The 20,872-nt window shown below is 36.1% G+C and overlaps 1 protein-coding gene across 3 annotated transcripts in view; it reads right to left on the bottom strand.

Annotated features, from left to right (window-relative positions):
- The window catches only part of ctrip (E3 ubiquitin-protein ligase ctrip), an 894,611-nt gene that overhangs the window by 583,100 nt on the left and 290,639 nt on the right, over positions 1-20,872 (bottom strand). For all 3 annotated transcript variants that reach the window (XM_090377644.1, XM_090377653.1, XM_090377662.1), the window contains one exon: positions 3,920-4,107. In XM_090377644.1, coding sequence (XP_090233770.1) covers positions 3,920-4,107 — 188 coding nt within the window. The remainder of the gene's footprint in view (positions 1-3,919; positions 4,108-20,872) is intronic.

The following is a 20,872-nucleotide window of genomic DNA, read 5'->3' as shown; positions in this document are numbered from 1 at the left end:
CACAAAAAAGAAGAGAACGAGATGCAAAAGAGAAAGAAGCTGTTAAAGGTCGAAGAACTCTTCAAAGCCTCAGGGTTACCATTTCTCTTCGTTCGCCCGAAAATCAAACTGGAAATATCTCAATTGAAGAAGAAAACAACAATAATAACGAAAGTGGTTCTTGTGTATCAAGTAAATTTGAGTATGAAATTCAACAATCTGCTGAATCTGAATCACCAAGACCAAGCTCATCTGCAGCTGCAGGAGGAAGTAAATCTGATGAAACTGAACTGTGCAAATTACCTGAACTACAGCAATCTTTTACGACAGAAATTGGCTGGGAACCTTCCAAAAGCTATAAAAGCTCTATGACAAAATACCTGATCATGAAAGCAGTAACAATCACAGAGTGTGTTATGTAGAGTGGCGAAATTTACAAAAGAATCTGAATAAAAACACGACAGTGAATTGTTTGTTATTGCACAAAATAAAAAATGAAACGCAAGTATGGAAAGACTTACTACGGCGATATCTGGATGTAATATGAAGCAAATGTTGTTATTGGTAGTTGGAACAAATACTGCTTTATAATATAATATTTTGTTTCTTTCTGAATATGGATTAGCTTTTAGGGGCAGCAACAACTTGATTGGCGATTCAAGAAATGGAAATTTATTAGGAATGCTAGAAATCATAAGTCATTATGGTCCTCTCCTTGACGAGCATTTGAAAAAAGTGAAAGAATCACAAAGTGAAAAGAAAAGGTTGAAGGTTCATTATTTGTCAGCAGAAATTCAAAATGAATTTATTTCGTGCTGTGCTGAAAATGTTCTTAGCTGCATTTTAAAGGAAAGAGAAGTTGCAAAATACTTTTCTATAACTGTAGATGCAACGCCAGATTCCGCCCATATGGAGCAAATGATTCATTTTGCATTATGTTTTTGCAAACAAAGAAACAAATGAATATGGAATCTTTGAAAGATTCTTGGAATTTGTAGATTGCAATAAGAAAACAGGAGATGCCATTGCAAATTTAATTCTTGAAACATTTAAAAAATTAATATCCCAATAAGTGAGAGCCGCACGATAATAGTTCTAATATGAGTGGAGCATACAAAAGGCATTCAAGCTCGAATTTTGCAAATTGATCCCCCAGCAATTTTTTCTCCTTGTGCTTGTCACAGTTTGAATCTCTGTGGTATTCATGCGGCAGAATGTTGTCCTGAGGTAATAACATTTTTTGGTGTTGTACAGAAGCTGTATAATATATTTAGTGGTAGTCCTCAGAGGTGCAAAATTAAAAAAAAAAAAAAAAAGAACACAACTGCTCGCTTCATTCCAAGTCCAACACACGTTGGTCTGTTCGAATTTAGAGTGTGAAACCATCTGCACAAAAGCTTCCTTCAATAAAGAATTCAATTGACATGGTGCTAGAATTAAATCTAACTGCAGACACTCGAACAGATTTGAATGGTATAAAGACATATGTGGAGACGGAGTCATTTGAATGCCTCCGTCTCCCTTTGTGATGACAACAGTTTGGTTCAAAATTCTATCAGCCATAAACTACCGAAGCACGGTCTTACAAGCTCGAAACACCACCACCATCGACATCAAAGTAGCAAATCTTTCTAGTCTTCTGACAGATTTGTAAAAGCTTAGGAATAGTTGGGAGGCAATCCTAAATGAATGCAAGCTCGTAGCTGTAAATTTAAGTATGCAGGCTGAATTTTCAGATCAACAACAAAGGAAGAGGAAAAGAAATGCTGAAGAATCGACAATAACACTAACTGAAATATTCAAGTTTAATGTTGTTTTAAAGTGTTATTGGTAACATGACAACTCGATTTGAAATTCGAGAAAATGCAAGAAAACTACAAAACAAATATGAAGATGATATTAGCAAGCAGTTTTCTGAAGAAATAATTCATCTGAAATCGATATATGATGCAATATACAGGAAAAAAATCTTTTACCTATACAGTCAATAAAATAAAACATCTGAATCTTGAACCACTCTTTCCCAATATTGTTACTGCTTTAAGGTTGCTTTGTACAATACCAGTGAATGTGGCTCAAAGCAGAATGATCTTTTAGCTGCCTATCAAGGATTAAAAATATGTTATAGTCAACAATGGGTCAAAACCAAGTTTCATCTTTGGGCTTATTATCAGTCGAGGTGGAACTAGCCCAACACTGTGATTTTTCAAAAGTAATAGTTATTTGCAAGTCGTAAGGCTCGCAAAGCACCTTTGTGATTTAGTCTAAATCCGAGACTCAAGCTGTGATTTTTTGACTGTGATCTGATATGATAATTTATCGAGATTATTATATATTATTATACGAGTGGAAATTTTTTGTAAAACAACTATTATTTTGTATTTACCCAATATTGTATCACTATTATTCAATTTTCATATTATTATATTACAGAAAAAATAAACAATTTATGTCTACATGCAGTTTTTCCCTCCCCCCCTGCTATCAGGCCCGGAATTATTGTTTTCCCGGGGCCCAGCCCAGCTCTCGGCGACCCTGACTACTAGTCAAGTCACCCACTCTTTTCTACCTGTAGTTGCCTATCCTCTGAACAAGAATGTTTGCAAATGGTTTTCTCTCAGCTTAACAATGTCATATATACTTAATGGGCACGGCATCATCAACTTCAAATTATTTCAATTTGGCTTGTATTACACCAATCTCTGCTTGTATGGTGCTGAAGGAAACGTGGACATTCTGGTCTGTATCGCTGCAACCTATACCACAAGGACAGATCTAAACTATAAACTGTTGTCAGCAGTTTTTCTGAAGGAAATTCTCTATTGTTCTTAGTTCTACAATTCTCTTCAGCTGTTTTTGCCAAAAGAAAGCAACTTTTCTCGAGTCTATCATCACATCAACAACAAGGAACTAACTCAACTCCTGTTGATATCTCTAGAAACTGCCATCCTATCATCTATGTTAAAGCACCCTTGTTTTAAATCTAAATTGTTTCAAAACACATTGCTACACACCTATATTTTTTTATTCTTTTTTCTTTTTATTTCTTTTTCTTTTATTAGTTTCCCCCTTTTATTTATTTTTTCTAACTATTTTATTGATTTATTTTTTTATTTTATTTATTTATTACCTTTATTTATTATTTATTTTTTTTCTGGTACCCCAGTTTGGGCAGCTGTGGGATTTGCTGGCACTCACTGGTATTGCACTACCTCCAACAGGTGGGGTTTTCGTCCTTCCTAGGACAGGCAGAGATTGTAGGGGCCCACCTCCTGGTGGTTAGGGATACACTTAGTTGTGGCATACCTCCCCAGGGTGTAGATGGACATTGGGCAGGCTTTCCAGGTCATTACCTTCCTGGTGACAAAGAGGACAGAAACAACTAAACAACATAACACACACTGCACAAACATAACATTACACACTTTGCTGGCTGTTTTACAGAGTTTTCTGTATCATCACAAAGTACTTGGGCAGAGTTGAACTAACGTTCCAGAGCCGCCATACATAAGATATTATACATGTATACTATACATGAGCCTGCACACAAAGAAAGTAAATATGTAAGTATTGCTGAAAGAGTTAAAATTATATAATTCTTTATACTATTTAAGGTCATATGTGAAATCATTATTAATGTCCCATCAACAAAGGCCTTTTTTTTTTTTTTACAAAATTAAAAGATAAGCAGGTACTTTTATCAAAAAGAAAAAAAAAATTACTCTTATTCAAACAGAGAATTTCAGTTTACAAAAGATTTTTAGGGTATTATATGTTGTTACAGTTGGTAAACTAACATCAGTCATGATACCAAATTTTTTTTCTTAAGTTAATGACCCCCTAATATTAAGTGGCTCATAACATATCCATAATAGCAGGAAAAAGTATTACTAATATTAAACAAAAATGTTTACTGTTAAACAATGATATCAGCACTTACCATATCAAAATTATGTTCCATAGATAAAAGGTTAATTAGGACAGGAACAACCTGCTTTACAGGGAAACCTGCAAGAGTATCTTCATTTCCCATAACTAATAGTTGGCACATTTCCATTACTGCTTGTAGCTGTTGTCCTTCATCACCAGTTGCTTGCAATCCTTGTAATAGTTGATGAGCTCTGCTACCTAATGTACCAAGGTAGAATAATTTCACGCTTCACACTTTACACCAAATTTAAATCTAACAGAAAAATTAATAAATTTTAACTTAACTCCAGTTCAGCTTAACCCGAGTGCCATTCCTTCCCCAGAAAGTAAAAACATACCACAATTTGCAGAAACATTAGTCCAATTAGAGTGGACTAATGTGTACTATATGGCTAATATTACTAATAGTAAGAATATTACTTACTATTAGTAACATTATCCACATAGTGCAAGGAAGCCATAGGCTTTTGCTGCACTGGAAAAAAAAAAAAAAAGTAAATAAAATAATAATAAAAATTAATAATAAAATTAAATAAAAAAAGAATAACAATAAACCAACAAAAAGAATACAATAAATCCAAAAAAAAAAAAAAAAAAAAAAAATGACAGTAATAAAACATTAGCATTAGCAGTGGCATATAATGCAAGAAAGCAAGCTTATACAGCATCAGCAAAAAAAAAAAAAAAAAAAAACAGAGAACACTTTCCATTTTGCTTATCCATTCGCTCCAAAACTCTGTCCAGTTCTTCCTTGAATTTATTTAAGCTATGAACTTCCACAATGACAGATGGATTTTCCAGCAACCACCTGCTGGGTAAAGGCAAATTTCTATTCTGTAACTGTCTTTCCTCAATTTGAATTTATGCCCCCTCAAGGGCATAATCTGAGCAAAAGGAAGAATCCCATCAGCACTGAGCTCGCTCAAACCATTCAAAGCCTTATACACCTAAGTCAGGTCACCTCGCAGTCTCCAGACTGTTGCTAATATATAATAAATAAAACAATATACATATATATAAAGTAGACAAGAAAACAGACTAATTACATGCTTCCCTCCTCATGTAAGTAACTATCCAATTGACCAACTTTTCACTTTAACTATCAGTCTGCCAGCAATGCAACTCATTCCAGTATTCAATAACTCACTGACTAAAAGAAAACTTTTTGCAATCCAGTCTAAACCCCCCTCCCATAACTTGAATTTATGGACCTAGAATCCTTTATAACAGTGAAAATTCCCCCTTTATTCATTTTATCCCCTCTCAGGGTATAGACCTCAATTAGGTCCTCTCAAGGTGCATGGTTGCCAAGCCCACATATTCAAAATCCTTCCTCATTAGGTAGGTTGCCCAACTGTCAATCTCATCACGATGGTTTCCTGTTTCCGGACCGACCCTTTCAAGAAGCACAATGTCATTTTTTAGTTGATATCTCTATACAGATTACAAGTGTGCTCTTATAAGTGCTTTATACAATGGAATCATGAACTCACTACCTCTACATGCTATTGTTCAATAAATCACTGATAGGACACCATGGGCTGTCCTGGCTATCTGGTTACAATGCTCAGAGGACATATCTATCATAGCTCACAGTTCCCTTTCTTCCTCTGCTGTCTTTAATTCAACTCAAACAAGTGAGTGTAAGATCTTGCTGCATTTATACATATCTCCCACTTTTTTGAAGCCTGTTCACATCATCTTGAAGGAATGATGCTTGACACTGAACATTGCTATGAAAGCATTCAATAATCCCTCGACTTACGATGGTTCCATTCTACTACTTTGGTCATAAGCAAAATTTTATACAAATATATTACGGGCATACAAATATATAATAAACAAATTAACTAAATGTTAATGGATGTTATTTCTTTAAAAATTTCATATACAAATGTATGCACATATAATAAATGAACCAAACTGGAAAAGGCAATCATCTTAACCGCCTTCAATATCCAGGTTTTTTGCTTGAAAAAGACATTGGTTCATCTTGAAATTTATCAGCGAGGGTGGTAGAAGTACTAGATTTTTTGAAGAACATGTCCAATTTTACCTGAATGGTTTGCTTTTTATTTTCATTATAAAATTTCTCTATAACATGAATCTTGTTAATATTCTGAAAGGTAAAAATTAAACTATTTACCTTTCAGAATATTTCAGTATTTGAGCCCATACTTTCAATTTTTTGCATTCCATCATTTATTTGGCAAAAGGCTGCAGCCATTTCTTTGAGCACAAACGTTTTAGGTTTTTCTAGTTCTCCCTCATTTTTTTGTGCAACTTGCTGTGCCCAGAGCTTCATTCCTCACTAGTGAGAGACTCCACATAATTTTCAAGAAGTTCATTAATATCTTCATTTTCAACATTAAGTTGTTAATGAATAATAAATAAATATTTTTTAAAGGTTAACTTATCAAAACTTTTAAAGAGATTTTACCACATTCAAATTCATGCATTTAGTAGTCAATTCAGCACAGGCTTCTGCAATGTTATTTATTCCGTAAAGAATGTTACTTCTGCAATTGTCTGTGCAAAACTAATTTTTAAATAATCAGCTTTGAACAGATCCCTAGTCCATAGGCTGTATTAAACTTGTGGCGTTAGGCAATAATAAAAATCACTTTTTATGTTTGAGCGTAGACCCCCCTAAGTGTGAAAGGTGGCCTGGTATATTATCAAGAATCAATAGGGTTTTGAAAGGAATATCTTTTTCGTGAAAATATTCATGTTACTTCTGGAATGGCACAATTGGTAAACGTGTCTTCAAAATGGAATTGCATCATCCATACCTCCTCCTTTGAATAATGCTTGTAATTTGGCATTACTAATTTTTTGAATGCTCTAGTTTTCAGTGGTAAATCATACCTAACATCAACTTACAGCCAGCAACATTTCCACCCAATAAAAGGGTAATGTGATCCTTATGCGTTCTTTGATAACCAGCATATATTTGGCCTCTTTCTGAAGCAAAACCAAAATCGAGCAAAATCATTCTTGAAGATATCAGGAGCTTTCCAACCTGCACTTGCTGCTTCTCCAATTATATTCATGTTATAATTATGCTCCCACGGTTTTTGAACCTTTCAAACTACCCATGGCTTGCATTAAAACTCTGACCACAGCAGTCACCTTCCTTTCTTTTTAAGTCTTCAAAAAGACTGGGTGCTTTAGTTTGAATAGTCGAAACTTAGTGGAATAAGTTTCAGAATTAGATCTTCAATCCAAATCATTAACAATTTTTTCCTATTTCATATATGGAACCTTTTCAATTTTTTTGTAATTATTGTAGATTTTATTGGTGCCGATTCTCTCACTGCCTCACAAATTCACTCTTTCTGTTCTTTAAAATGGTATAAAATGTTTATTGGGATAATTTTAAATCATGTGCTAAGTCTGAGATTGTTTTGCCACTCCTATGTTTTTATTAATTTTATTTTCATCTCTAAGTTTATATTTCTCTTTCTTTTATCAATCCCCCACTCCTTACTGGCCATAAGCATTTGATATAAACACAAATTAAAAATCAAAATACAGCCACTCCCCGATTAACGTAACGGTTGCGTTCTGTGGAACTTTACATAAGTCAGAATTTCCCCCATGCTTGTGCACGCAACTGTGCTCGCTGAATTGACTGAATCAAAAAAGAAATGTTCAACGAACATGTAAATAGATTTATTGTATTTATTCAAATTTTTATCTCATGTACAGGAAAAATTACAAAAGCTTGCAATTTAAAAAATCACACAAAAAAAAAAAAAAAAAAGAGTGAGTTAGTTATTTGGAGCATTAGCAACTAAGGCCATATGCTCCAGGATATGCGGTGGTCATTCCCTGACCTTTCCGCATCCTCCGTATTTGGTGGTGACGGGCTCGAACCCCGGTCTAATCAAGAAGCGGTTGCTATGCACTGCTGCTCCTTCCCACCTGGCTACGGAGGTGCCTTAAAAAAAAAAAAAAAAAAAAAAAAAAGAGAAGAGACAGGCTTAACGTCAGTAGGTTTTACCTCTTGAGCATCGTTACCAGAATCGACATCTTCAGCTGATAAGTTCGCAGATGCAGAGGTTGAGGAGATTTAGAAGAGGTCAGCCACTCTAACTTACAAAAGAACATATTAATGGATGACTGGATGGTGGCTCTTTTCTTTTCATCATAGATTTCTTTGCAGCAAGCAAGCATATCATTCACTGTCAGAATCCATCTTCTCAAATCTCGCCATTGCAGATGCAATTTCATGAAATGCCATTGCCATCTCTCTGGTGATGAAGCATCTTGGCTCCTCATTTGGGTCATCTTGAGCTTTGTCAGCATTTTCTTCTTTCACTATCACTGCCTGCAAGTCAATAAGTTCTTCATTAGATAATTCCTTCTCTTCTTCCTCTATTAACTTCTCTGCATCTTTGGCAACAACCTCCAACTGAAGTAACTCTGCAACCTTTACAATCTTATCTGTAACCTCTTCATATGATTCTTCTTATCCAAACCTTTCGAAGCCTTTTAAGTGCCATGAGCATATTTTCTTCCATACACCATTTAAACGACTTTTAGTAATTTCCGCCCAGGTCTTATTAATGTTTAAGATGGCGTGGTAAATATTAAGATTTCCAAAAGCCTCTTAAAGTAAAATTTTTCTCAACGTCTACTGCAAACAGTGCCTGAGCTAATGTGCGTAAATAGCATGCTTTTAAATTCGAAATAACACCCTGATCCATAGGTTGGATGAGTGCAGTCATGTTTGGATGTAGAAATAAGACTCTCAAGTTCGAATTGAAATCTAGATGCATAGGATGTCCAGGATCATTATCTAATAGAAGCAAAATCTTGAAAGGAATTTCGTTGTCTTTACAATATTTTTCAACCTCAGGAATGAAGCAGCATTTAAACCAATTCTCAAAGTGCGATATCGTTATCCCTGCTCTCTGGTTCGATCGGAAATGCACGGATAGGGTGGCTTAATTGATGCCCTTAAATGCATGAGGATTTTCAGAATGGTACACAAGCAGTGTTATTAATCTATAATCTCCCACTGCATTAGCCCCAAGCAAGAGCGTGCCCCTAACTTTTGAAGCCTTGAAACTTGGCAGTCTTTACTCTCTGGAAATGTATGTTCGATCTGGCATTTTTTCCCAATACAGAGCAGTCTCTTTGATTTAAAAAAATTTCTGCGTGGAATAGCCACCTTAATCAATAATATTTCCAACACATCACAAAATTTCTCTGCAGCTGCAGAATCAGCACTGACGACTTCACCGCATACTTTAATGTTTTGGAAACCAGCGTGAGGCTTGAACCTATTAAACGACCTGTTGCTTGACACGAACTTGGCTTGGGTTCGCCATTCTTATCCTTAATATCTTCATAAATACTTCTTGCTTTTGCTTGAATGGCCATTGGACACACGGTCACTTGCTTCTGAATCTGATTTTCCATCCATATTATTAATAGCTGTTCCATCTTCGAACACTGTTGTGTGATCATGGTTGATCTTCAGTGCATTGATCCTTTGACATATTCTTTTATATGTGCACTGTCCTTTAAAATAGTATTCACTGTTGAAGCAATGAGACCTAATTCCATGCAACTGATGACAAACTTTGGGGGAAAATGAAATTATATCAGTTTTTCTTCATGAAAAATCTGCATCATACTTCTTAATCATTTTGATCTTCATTTCTAAATCAATTTCATTTTGTTTCCCAGCACTGCCAGCACTTCCACTTTCCGTTAGTCCCTTTCCCTTCATCATTGTAATACGTAAATAGGAACGAAGAGAAGTTTCTGACAATTTGTTTTTTATATGATTAAAGATTTCAGTGAAGGGTAACTCATTTCACCATAATACCGTAACGTAAAAACCCACAGAATTCCAGTTATCGGGATTATTGCAAATGCAATGAGATCGAGTTTATTACCTGTTTATAATTAGATGCACTAACAGAAAAGCCCAATAAACTGAAAAGTGGAAATTGTTTTTTTTTTGGTTGTGACCGCCAGAAACGTGTTTTAGAAAAATATCACAAAGGCATTCAAAATTGATTCTTATAACAGGAACATGTCATAATGATAAAAGTGTAGTGCAATTTCCATTAAAAATATGACCTTTTAGAGATATAAATAGATAAAAAGCTTAGTAATATAGCAAATTTTTCAACTTCCAAGATCTTGAAATGAATTTAAAAAAAAAAAAAAAAAAAAAAAAATGTTAATGCGCTCACATTACGATATTTTCACAATACCTCCATTTATCCCTACAGATGCAAAATAAGTTTTCAATTTTTTTCAGTTTCACCGGCCAGCAAAAACTTACGTTAAGTCGAATTTGCATAAGTCAAGTATTGTGTAAGTCGGGGAGTTCCTGTACAAACAGTAAGTAAACTGATGAAAAAAATGAGACACAATCACAAAAGAATGCTGCCACTCGGCAACTAACCAATACAAAAGTTAATTGCATGGTGCCATATGTTCTCATTCCCGAACAATTTTGAAAAAAAATCTTGATTTTTTTTTTCTAAATAAGTACTTTGTGATCAATAAGTCCAAGTGGTTGTAAGTTGAGGAGTACTGTATATTCGATTATGTGGTTTAACATTATGTTGTCCATAACATAATGTTAAATCACAATTTGTCCTATTTTTTTTTTAAAATGCAGCAATGCCAAGATGCCAAAACATTAGAGAAGTTTAAATTCCATGAAATTTTAGAGCAAATGCTCCAGGATAGAAACAAAATCTTCAAAAATCTCAAAAAATCTTCAAAGGGCCTACTTTGCCACCTGCGGCAAGTCTCAGGGATGAAGCAAGACATTTATTTATAGGCTGTCAAAAATAAAACAGATAAGTTGCTTGGGTTTAAAGTATTGTGTCCTTATTTTGTAATTTGTGAGGAGGTCCTTAAGTGCATATTTAATTTTGCAATCTAAGTAAAGGATGGAATCATAAACCTGGTGTATCTGTGTCAGAAAGGGAGTCACTCCCCCCCACCCTACATTCACTTCTTTCAAAAATGATAATTCCAATTCCTTTACTTTTCTTTCTTATATGGACAGATCTCTGCCTTGCCTTTATGATTGGATGACTACCGGTTGGCCTGGAAAAAACTGACTCAAGGAAGTAATGCAAAGTTCTTTGAGATAACAGAAGAGGAGAAAAAGCAATATGTAGTGAAAAATTAGAACAAGTTTGAGCTTCTGCAGATCTTTCAGAATGAAGATATCGATGAGTAATACAACTTTCTGAAAGTGATACAACCAAAGAAACTTAAGTAAAAAGAAATCCAAAGAAGAAAAGATTAGTCAAGAAACACGTGTCATATTCAGTTATGCAAAGCCATTAGAAAGCGACTCAGAGAGGACATAAGAATATTTAACACAAGAAAAGTAGAACAAGCATTAAGGGAAAACAAGGAACTTAAATCAGCAGTAATACAGAAAAACAAATGATACTGCATCTGAAGAATAATGATGGTGTACTTATCAATAGCAGAGAAGGCATAATTCAAATACAGAAGACCAATAGAAAGAATTATATAAGGAGCAAGTAATGATGCCAGCAGTGGAGAAGATGAATCGCAAATAAGCATGCATACGGCATACCCAATATCCTTCCTGATGAGGTAGAACATGAATTCAAGAAAATGAAGAATTGAAAAGCCCCAGGTGAAGATGAAGTTACTGTAGAGTTGTTGAAAATCGGAGGAAAAGACATGGCACAGAATCTGCTAAGACTCTTCACATAATACATTCGGAAAGGAGTGACGCCTTAGGAGTGGAATAATGCAATCATAATTTTGCTGCATAAGGAGATAAATCAGAAATTATATAGACCAATTAGCTTGTTGTCCCAAATCTGCAACTTGTTCACAAGGGTCATTACTAACAGATTAGAAATAATACTTGGTGAGAATCAACCAAAAGAACAAGCTGGCTTTAGGACAGGATTCTCAACTCTCCATGTAATATCACAGCTAATGGAGAAAGCAAATTAAAAAAAAAAAAAAAAAACATTAAGACTAGCATTTGTGGACTATGAAAAGGCATTTGACTCATAAAGCATAATACAATGTTTCTGGCACTGGAAAGGCAAGGCATAGATATCCCATATATTATGATTTTGAAGAAAATATATGAGAATGCTACCTCCTTTATTAGACTAGACAAAGACAATAGCAAATTTAAAATTAAGAAAGGAGTTCGACAAGGAGACACAATATCTCCTAATTTGTTTACTGCTGCTCTTGAGGAAGCTTTCAGAAGATTAGACTGGTTGCAGAAAGGAGTCAATGTAAATGGAGAGTACCTAAACGATTTACAATTTGCAGATGACATTGTGGTCACAAGCCATGATCCCAAAGAATTGGAGGAAAATCCTAATGAGTTATGCAGAGTTAGTAAGGATTTTGGACTAAACATGAATATGGTGAAAACAAAAGTAATGATGAACAAGTATGCCACAAGAAAGGATATAATCATTGAAGGAGCAGAAATTGAAAACGTAGATTCATATACTTATCTTGGACAAGTCATTTGACAATGATAAATGACTGGAAGTCAAGAGAAGAATGAATTTCGAATTGATAGCATCAGGAAATATAGTCACATACTATATGATTAAATTTATTTAATCATATAGTATGTGACTTTTATTGTTTGGTTATTAGGAGCTCTTAAACATAAAATAATTAACCAATGTATGGAAGAGAAGCTGAGAACTATACAGCGAAGGATAGAATGAATTATATTAGGAATCAGACTGCTGGATCAAAAGAGAAACACTTGGATTAGGCAGTAAACTCAAGTAAAGGACATTCTCATCAAAACTAAAGAACCGAAATGGACTTGTGAAGGACGCATAGCTCAAAGACATGATGACGGATGGACTAATAAAATAACAGAATGGTACCCAAGAGGAGCTAAAAGAAAACCTGGAAGACAACAATTGAGATGAATTTCAAGTGGTTGTTGCACAAAACAGAAGAAACTGGAAAGTTGCTAGAAAGGCTCTCATCCTGCATTGGATTGAAAATGGATGATGATCATCATTATCATGAACCTGGAGATTTGGACACAAGCCAATTGTGATATGCAAGTATTAAGGTTTCTATAACTTCTGTATGCAGTAGATGATGTCCATTCTGCTCGTCTCAAAAGATCAAAAAATGCAGCAACATAGTCTGTCCAACAGAGTTTGCTCAGAGGAGTGCTCTGAATGTAATTGGTTTAAGTTAAGCAATCTTCAGAAATGAAGCCTCTTAACTGATTTGGGGGAAATCTGCCAGTGCATTTATAATCTATTGTATAAAAAAGTCCAATATCTTTTCATATAATTTTTTTGATGTTGAAATATATAATCAGAAATCTAGGTACAGGACCTACTGCTGATTATTTTTTTTGTTCAAGTGATAATACCTGGCTACGAAGTTATTACCGAGTTGGCCAAGATTTTTGCAGCTCCGGCAAATGCGAAGTTTTAAATATATATTTAGTCATTTCATTGACTTATTTGTTATACTAAATTATTTTCTATAAGTAGCTTTATAGTCCTAGTCAATTTCCTTGGTTTATTTGAATTTATATAGCGATTTTGAAAGTCAATAATTAGTGTCCGTAGATTTTAATGTTCGTAGCTTGCTGCCATTGTTATACGATATGGAATAGCATAACTCGCATCCTAAACGTAATAGCATATGGTTTAATGTAAAACTAGATTGCAAAATAAACAGCACTGTATTAGATGTGTTAGATTGGTATTATCAATTATCAGTAAAAATTTATTAATTTATTAAATTTCAATGTTAATTAAATTATACTTAAACGGAACCATGACCCAGACTAGAGCAGTAAAGCAGCGAGCACAAAGTAACGGTGCTACTGTAAACACGGAAGAACCAAAGGTGGGAGATTCTCCAACACATCAATCTAAAAAAATGTGCGAAACATGAAATGTTTGCAGACCTGTCAAGAACAAGACATGATCTAGTCAAGAAGGATGTCTTGGTGTGTGTGCTGGGTGCAGAGACTGAAGAAATTAGGAACCAACTCAGCATTCTGATAAGCATCTATGAGAGTTTGAGGTGTAGGATATATGTCCTCAAAGAAATTAATATGAGGGGCCCATGAAACTCTTAGCTGCACAACTCAATGCCAGAGATCACTTCTGTGCATCAGGCAACACAGTGGCAATCTCCAAGGCAGAATGCACTGGTCACACAAGAAGTAGTTATTGTTGGTGATTCTATTGTCAGGGAGATGGGCAATTTATTATGCAAAAAAGGATAGGTGGAACAGGACCAGGGTATGTCTGTCAGGAGCAAAGGTTGATGAGATTGAAGAGCAGATATCATCTTTTAAGGGCACAAAAGGTGATATTATTGTACATAGTGGCACTAATGAACTTAAGAGTAAGAGATCTACAGATTTACTTAACAAGTACAGGTCACTGCTGAAAAAAACAGTTGCGAGTTAAGGGTAATTTTGAGTGTCTGCAATTCTGCCCAGACACAATATGAGGGAGTATATGACGAGAGCCTTGTCAATCAATTCGGCCAGGAGAAATTGGGCAAGGCTCATGGGATAGAATTTTTTTCAGCGTGGTCTGTGCTTGCTAACAGGAGAAACTGCTTCTACAGGGATGGGATACACTTAAATAAAAAGGGTGCAAGAATATCTATTGATGCTATAGAGGCAGTGTTAGGTGAGTTGCAAAACTACTAGCTTGGGAGAATTCACAGACTAAAAGATTAACGGTAGCCGCAGATAGAAGCAAAAGTGATTCTTTCACTGCTTCTATTGTAATGAGCAGCAGCCTAGAGAGCAAGTTTCTGGGGATTTCAAGAGCTGCTGGGAGTCACCATGTTGTTGTTTGTTTGGTTATTAGGAGCATTAGTGACTAAGGCCATATTGCTCCAGGATATGCAGTGGTCATTCACTGACCTTTCTGCATCCTCCATATTTGGTGGTGACGGGCTCGAACCCCGGTCTAATCAAAAAGCGTGTGCTACGCACTGCTGCTCCTTCCCACCTGGCTATGGAGGCGCCTAGGGGGAGTCATCGTGGAACAAGTAAATACATGGGCTGTGTTAGGGTAACTAAGAGTAAGAACAGGTGCATGTATACTTGTATGTACACCAATGCTAGAAGTATAGTAAATAAATTTGATGAATTTGAAGAGCTGATCAAGGTATCAAAGGCAGATATTGCTTGTACATCAGAGACGTGGTGTCACACAGATTAAGTGCTTAAATTATACTTAAACAAACCACATTGTAAAATTGTTAACATTTAAATAACATAAGCAGTGTAGAATTGGAATTTGGGGAGTACAATGTATACAGAAAGGATAGACAGGATAGGAAGGAAGGAGGGGTTATGCTATTAGTTAAGAAACACAAAATCTAACGAAGTGCATCCAGTTGACATAAACACTGGGAAAAGGAAAATGAGAAGAGTGTGTTATGAGCCTAACGACTCTGATGAGTACAACGAACAGTTGTGCAGAGAAATAGAGTGAGCCAGTAAATCAGAATATCTTGTAATGGGGAATTTTAACTTACCAGATATTGACTGGAACTTGTGATTTGGTCACTCACACACTAGCAAGACTTTTGTGGATTTATTGGAGGATTGTTTTCTATAGCAATATGTTCGAGGGGCAACCAGAGGAAGTAATACTCTTGATCTGATTACCAGCAGTGATCAATCATGCATTAAGAATTTACAGATAAAGGAACCACTTGGTGACAGTGATCACAGTGTACCGATGTTGGATTTACTTAAAGATGTAACTACCATCAAGGCTAACGGGAAAGGTTTTTGCTTTCGTAAAGGTGACTACAGTGGTCTCAGACAATTTCAATTCTATACAGTGGAATCAACTGATGATGTTACCAACGGTGAATTCTGAATGGGAAGTCTTCGGGGGAGTTAATCTTGGGTGGTATTAGGCTTTTCATACCAAATAAGAAACACTGTTCAAGGTTCAGGCAAAATGGATGTCAGATGAATTAATGAGGCTCGTGGCAGACAAGAAAAATGAATGGGATGCATATAAATTATCAGACGTCCCAGAAGCCTACGGCAGATATAAGCTAGTCTGTAATCAAGTCACAAAGGAGGTTAGGCTGGCGAAGGCAGATTACAAAAAAATCTTTGGCAAAGAATGCAAAGAAAAACGGCAAGGAGTTCTTTATTTATGTCTCTAGAAGGAAGGCGATGAAAAATGAGATTTGTCCACTTAACATAGCTGGTTCAACTATTGAATCCTGCTCAGGAAGCTGATAAACAATGAGTATTTTGCATCTACATTCACACATGAGGAGTTATTCAAGGAAGGGAATATGAGAAGTTTACCAAAGTCTAACAGAGAGCTAAGTGATTTTGTAATAACTGAGAGCAAAGTGGAGGACAAATTGTTGAAGTTAAACATAAAAAAGGTACCTGGTGTAGATGGAATCTATCCAGTTATATGGTAGGAGGCAGAGAGGGAAGTTAGCAAACCCTTAGCCATAATAATTAGCCATTCATTTTCATGTCTCCAGTCCCCATGCACTGGAGATGTGGAAATGTATCCCCAATTCACAAAGGGGGTTCAAAGGGCGACACAAATAAATACAGACCTGTTAGTTTGACTTCTGTTCTATGGAAAATAATGGAGTCACTTCTGTTCTATGGAAAATAATGGAGTTAAACAGGTGATACAGGATCAACTAGACAAGACTGCATTAATAGTTCAGACACAGCATGGGTTTGTTAAGGTAAGGTCTTGTCTTACCAATTTGATTGGAAACTATGATGTCACAGAGGAACTGGATGCAAAAAATAATTTTAATATCATATTTGGATTTCAGGAAAGCTTTTTATACTGTTGCACATGGAAGACTGCTGTACAAATTGGAACGGTATGGCATTAAGGGCAAGTTGTTGCAATGGATAAAGCTCTACATGGACTAATGTTATTAGTGGAGTCCACCAGGGTTCAGTGCTGAGCTCATTATTGTTTTGTGTATTTATCAATGATATCAATGACGGTATATCAGGTTTAATGTCCAAGTTTGCAGATGATACAAAAGTTGGCAGGGTTGTTAATGACACTAAAGACAGTATGCTACTGCAACAGGATGTAGAAAAATTAGGGAGGTGGGCTGAGAAGTGGTAACTGAAGTTTAACATTGACAAATGCAAAGTACTATATATGGGTAGTAGTAACCTAAGAAAAATGTATCAACTGTGTGGTACTACACTCAGGGAGGTGGAAAATGAAAAAGACATGGGGGTAATTGTGCAGTCAGATATGAAGTTCTCTGAGCAATGCAGATGGGTTCACAGAGCAGGTTATAGAGTTTTGTCAATGTTATATAGGAATTTTGCTAGAAGAGACAAGGAGTTGATTATCCCTTTGTATAAGGCAATGGTCAGGCCACACCTTGAGTACTGCATACAAGTCTGGAGGCCTCATTTTAGGAAGGATGAGTTGAGAGAGTACAGAGAAGGGCAACAAGATTGGTGAGATGAACATAGGGGTGCGCTTACGAAGAAAGGCTTAAATTCTGCAAGTTGCGGCACCTGGAGACTAGGCACCTGCGAGGTAATCTGATTGAGGTGTATAAGGCCTTGACTGGTTTGAGCAGGCTCATTGCTGACAGGATAGTTCCGCTTGCTCAGATTAAGAACCTAAGGGGTGGGGCATAGATTCAAATTGAGGAAAGCCAGTTGTAGAATAGATGTGAAGTTTGCCTTTAGCCAGTGGGTAGTTGATAGCTTAAATAAATTTAAGGCTGAACTAGACAAACATTTGGAGTGACCAGTAGGCAAAATGGGAAGGGTGGTTTTTTTTTTTTTTTTTCTTTTTTGGCTGAAGCTGTATAAAACTTGCTTTATTGCATCAAATATGCTAATCCTATATGATTTCAAATTTTTCCGATAGGGACCTTATTTGGAGTCTCAGAAGGAGAACTTACATTATCAGGATTCAATGGGCGGAGAGCCGAGGTTCTCCAACTAACAAGAAATAAATGCAGTATAGATGCACCTCAATCAACCTGGGTCACCCTAGTATTTATTTCAAGGTTTTTTTTTTTTTTTTTTTTTTCCTGTTTTACACTACCTATGAGCATCTCAAGATCTCCTTTTTTTTTTATCTAAGTAAAAGTAAAGTTAGTCCAATAAAGCTGGGCTTCTCTGTGAAGTCACCTTAACAGATATAAACTGGAATTTTGGTACTCAGATGCTTGCAATTATCATAAAAAAATGGGAAAATGTTTATTAGTCAAGAGAAATATTTAGTTATAAACTACTACTACCTAATGAACCTACCAAGTTCAGCAAAGGCCAGATGGTTGAAAGGTACAGAAGGCACTGAATTTCTTGAAGAAATTCAAAGCCAAGTAACTTGTCTGGTGAAATTAAAAATTGGATGTTCACAGGAGTAGAGACAACTCATGGTGTGTGCGTGTGCTTGTGACAACTAGAATAAATTGCCTTCCTAGGTTGGTTGCTAAAGTTGACAGGAATATTCTGGCTTTTATCATATGCTGGAGTGGACAGCATATGATAAAAGGGATAAAAACTTTGTGGACTTTTTTTTCTTTTTTTTAATGCAACAAAAATTTAGCTTCTTGCATATACCACTAATAAAAAAAAATTCTTTAAATACAAGATGCAGCAAAAATGAAATGACAATTACTGCTTATCAATGCCTTACTACCATGCATGTCATGGTATGCCATGAATGCCTTACGACATTCATATCATGCTGTAGCTTGTTTTTTCCTGTACAGATTAGCATTTTTTAATTGCAATCAGTCAAGTTTTTATTGAACTGTTTCTCTCTGATGGAATCAGTGTTTTAACCCTTCAGCAGAAAAATGAGTGATTGTAATTTAGAGTAAAGAATTGTTATTATTTAGTGAAACTCGGTAAAAATTATGCAGAAACATTGGAGATATTATGGAAAACATTAGCATTAGTAGAGGCATTTGATGCAAGAAAGCAAGTTTATGCAGCATCAGTCAAAAAAAAAAATAAAATAAATAAATAAAAAATAACCACTTCCACTTCATCCCTCTGTTCGTTCGAAATACCTGTCCAGCTGAGCCCTAAACTTATTCAGGCTATCAACCTCCACGACAAGGGATGGAAGTCTGTTCCACCAACCAACCAACCAACCAACCACCCACCCACCCGCCCGCTGGCTAAACGCAAATTTCCTCACGTCTATACTACATCTGTCTTTCCTCAATTTGAATTTATGCCCTCTCAGGTGATTATTCTGAGCAAGATATACACCTCTATCAGATCACCTCGCTGGTGCCTAGTCTCCAGACACTGTAATTTGCAAAACTTAAGCCTTTCTTCATAAGAGCACCCCTTTGTTCCATTCACCAATCTTGTTGCCCTACTCTGTGCTCATTCCAGCATCTCTACATCCTTCTTGAAATGAGGCCTCCAGACCTGTATACAGTACTCTAGGTGTGGCCTGACCATTGCCTTATACAAGGGAATAATCACCTCCTTATCCCTGCTAGAAAAATTCCTATATATCATCGACAATACACCATGAGCTACTCTTGCCGCCTGTCTGCACCGCTCAGAAAACTTCATATCTGCCTGCACAACCACCCCCAGGTCCCTCTCATTCTCTACCACTGTCAGTGTAGTACCAGAGAGTTGATATGTTGCTTGGGGTTGCTGTTTCCCCATATGTAGTACTTTACATTTGTCAATGTTAAACTTCATTTGCCACCTCTCAGCCCATCTGCTCAACCTTTCCAGATCCTGTTGCAGTAGCATAGTGTCAGTAGTGTCCTTGACAACCCTGCCAACCTTCGTATCGTCTGCAAACTTGGACATTAAGCTTGATATACCATCATCAATATCATTTAAATACAGAAAACAATAATGGACCCAATACTGAACCCTGAGGGATTCCACTAATAACATTAGTCCACGATGAGCAGTGTCCATTGATTACCACTCTGTCTTCTTCCCCTCAACCACCCCTTTATCCATAGCAGCAATTTGCCTCCAATGCCACACTGCTCCAATTTGTGCAGCAGTCTTCCATGTGCAACAGTATCAAAAGCCTTTCTAAGATCCAAGTATATAATATCAAAGTTATTCCCTGCATCCAGTTCTTTTGTGACTGCATCATAGTATTGCCGTTTTAAATGTTTTTCACCAACCTTATGTAGGTGAAAAACATTTAAGAGAGTATGAGATTGTGTGCCTCATACCTCAAGGCTTTCAAACAAAGCTACCTTTTGAAGATGAACGACTATTTAACGTTTCCAAGTGGTATCAAAAGAAGATCTTAAATATATGGATTGAGAAATTGCATAGGAATATATACCACATTAGGAGAGACAAAAGACAGTGCTTTACTAAGATTAGTGACAAGATGACTCCGGTGCACTTGTCAGAAGTGATTAGTGTGGTGGCAACTAAAACAAAACAAACTTCTGACATCTATAGACGAAGACAAATGGGGAAGTTTGACAGACTTAGAGAACAAACCAGGTTTAGAGGCAATAGTGATAGTACTGCCAAGGATTTTATAGTGAATATGAGCAGCAAACAACTATCTAAAGATCAATTGGAGGTTCTAAATTTAGGACCAAAATTTTCCATGATTCCGTCCAGAATACCCGTTGCAGAAATAGCAATGGGCGTGGAAAGAGCTATAAATAAACTTCCCGAAGATATGGCTAATGAAATTAGAGTTAAAACAGCAGCCATCCTCAGTCAAGCCCCCTCTAATCTCAATGTGAAGCAAAAATTAGCGCTAAAAAGCCTCAAAAATACATAAGGTTGGTGAAAAACATTTAAAACTACAATATGAACATACCCAACCTCAGAGGCCTGTTTGAAGATGCATCATAGTATCCAATCAAATTGGTCAGGTAAGACTTCCCCTTAACAAAACCATGCTGTGTCTGAGCTATAACTGAAGTCTTGTCTAGATGATCCTGCAGT

Source organism: Mastigoproctus giganteus, chromosome 1 (assembly GCF_048544385.1).
Source record: "Mastigoproctus giganteus isolate SK-2022 chromosome 1, ASM4854438v1, whole genome shotgun sequence".
Lineage (NCBI taxonomy): Eukaryota > Metazoa > Arthropoda > Arachnida > Uropygi > Thelyphonidae > Mastigoproctus > Mastigoproctus giganteus.
This window is presented reverse-complemented; position numbering and strand designations above follow the sequence as displayed.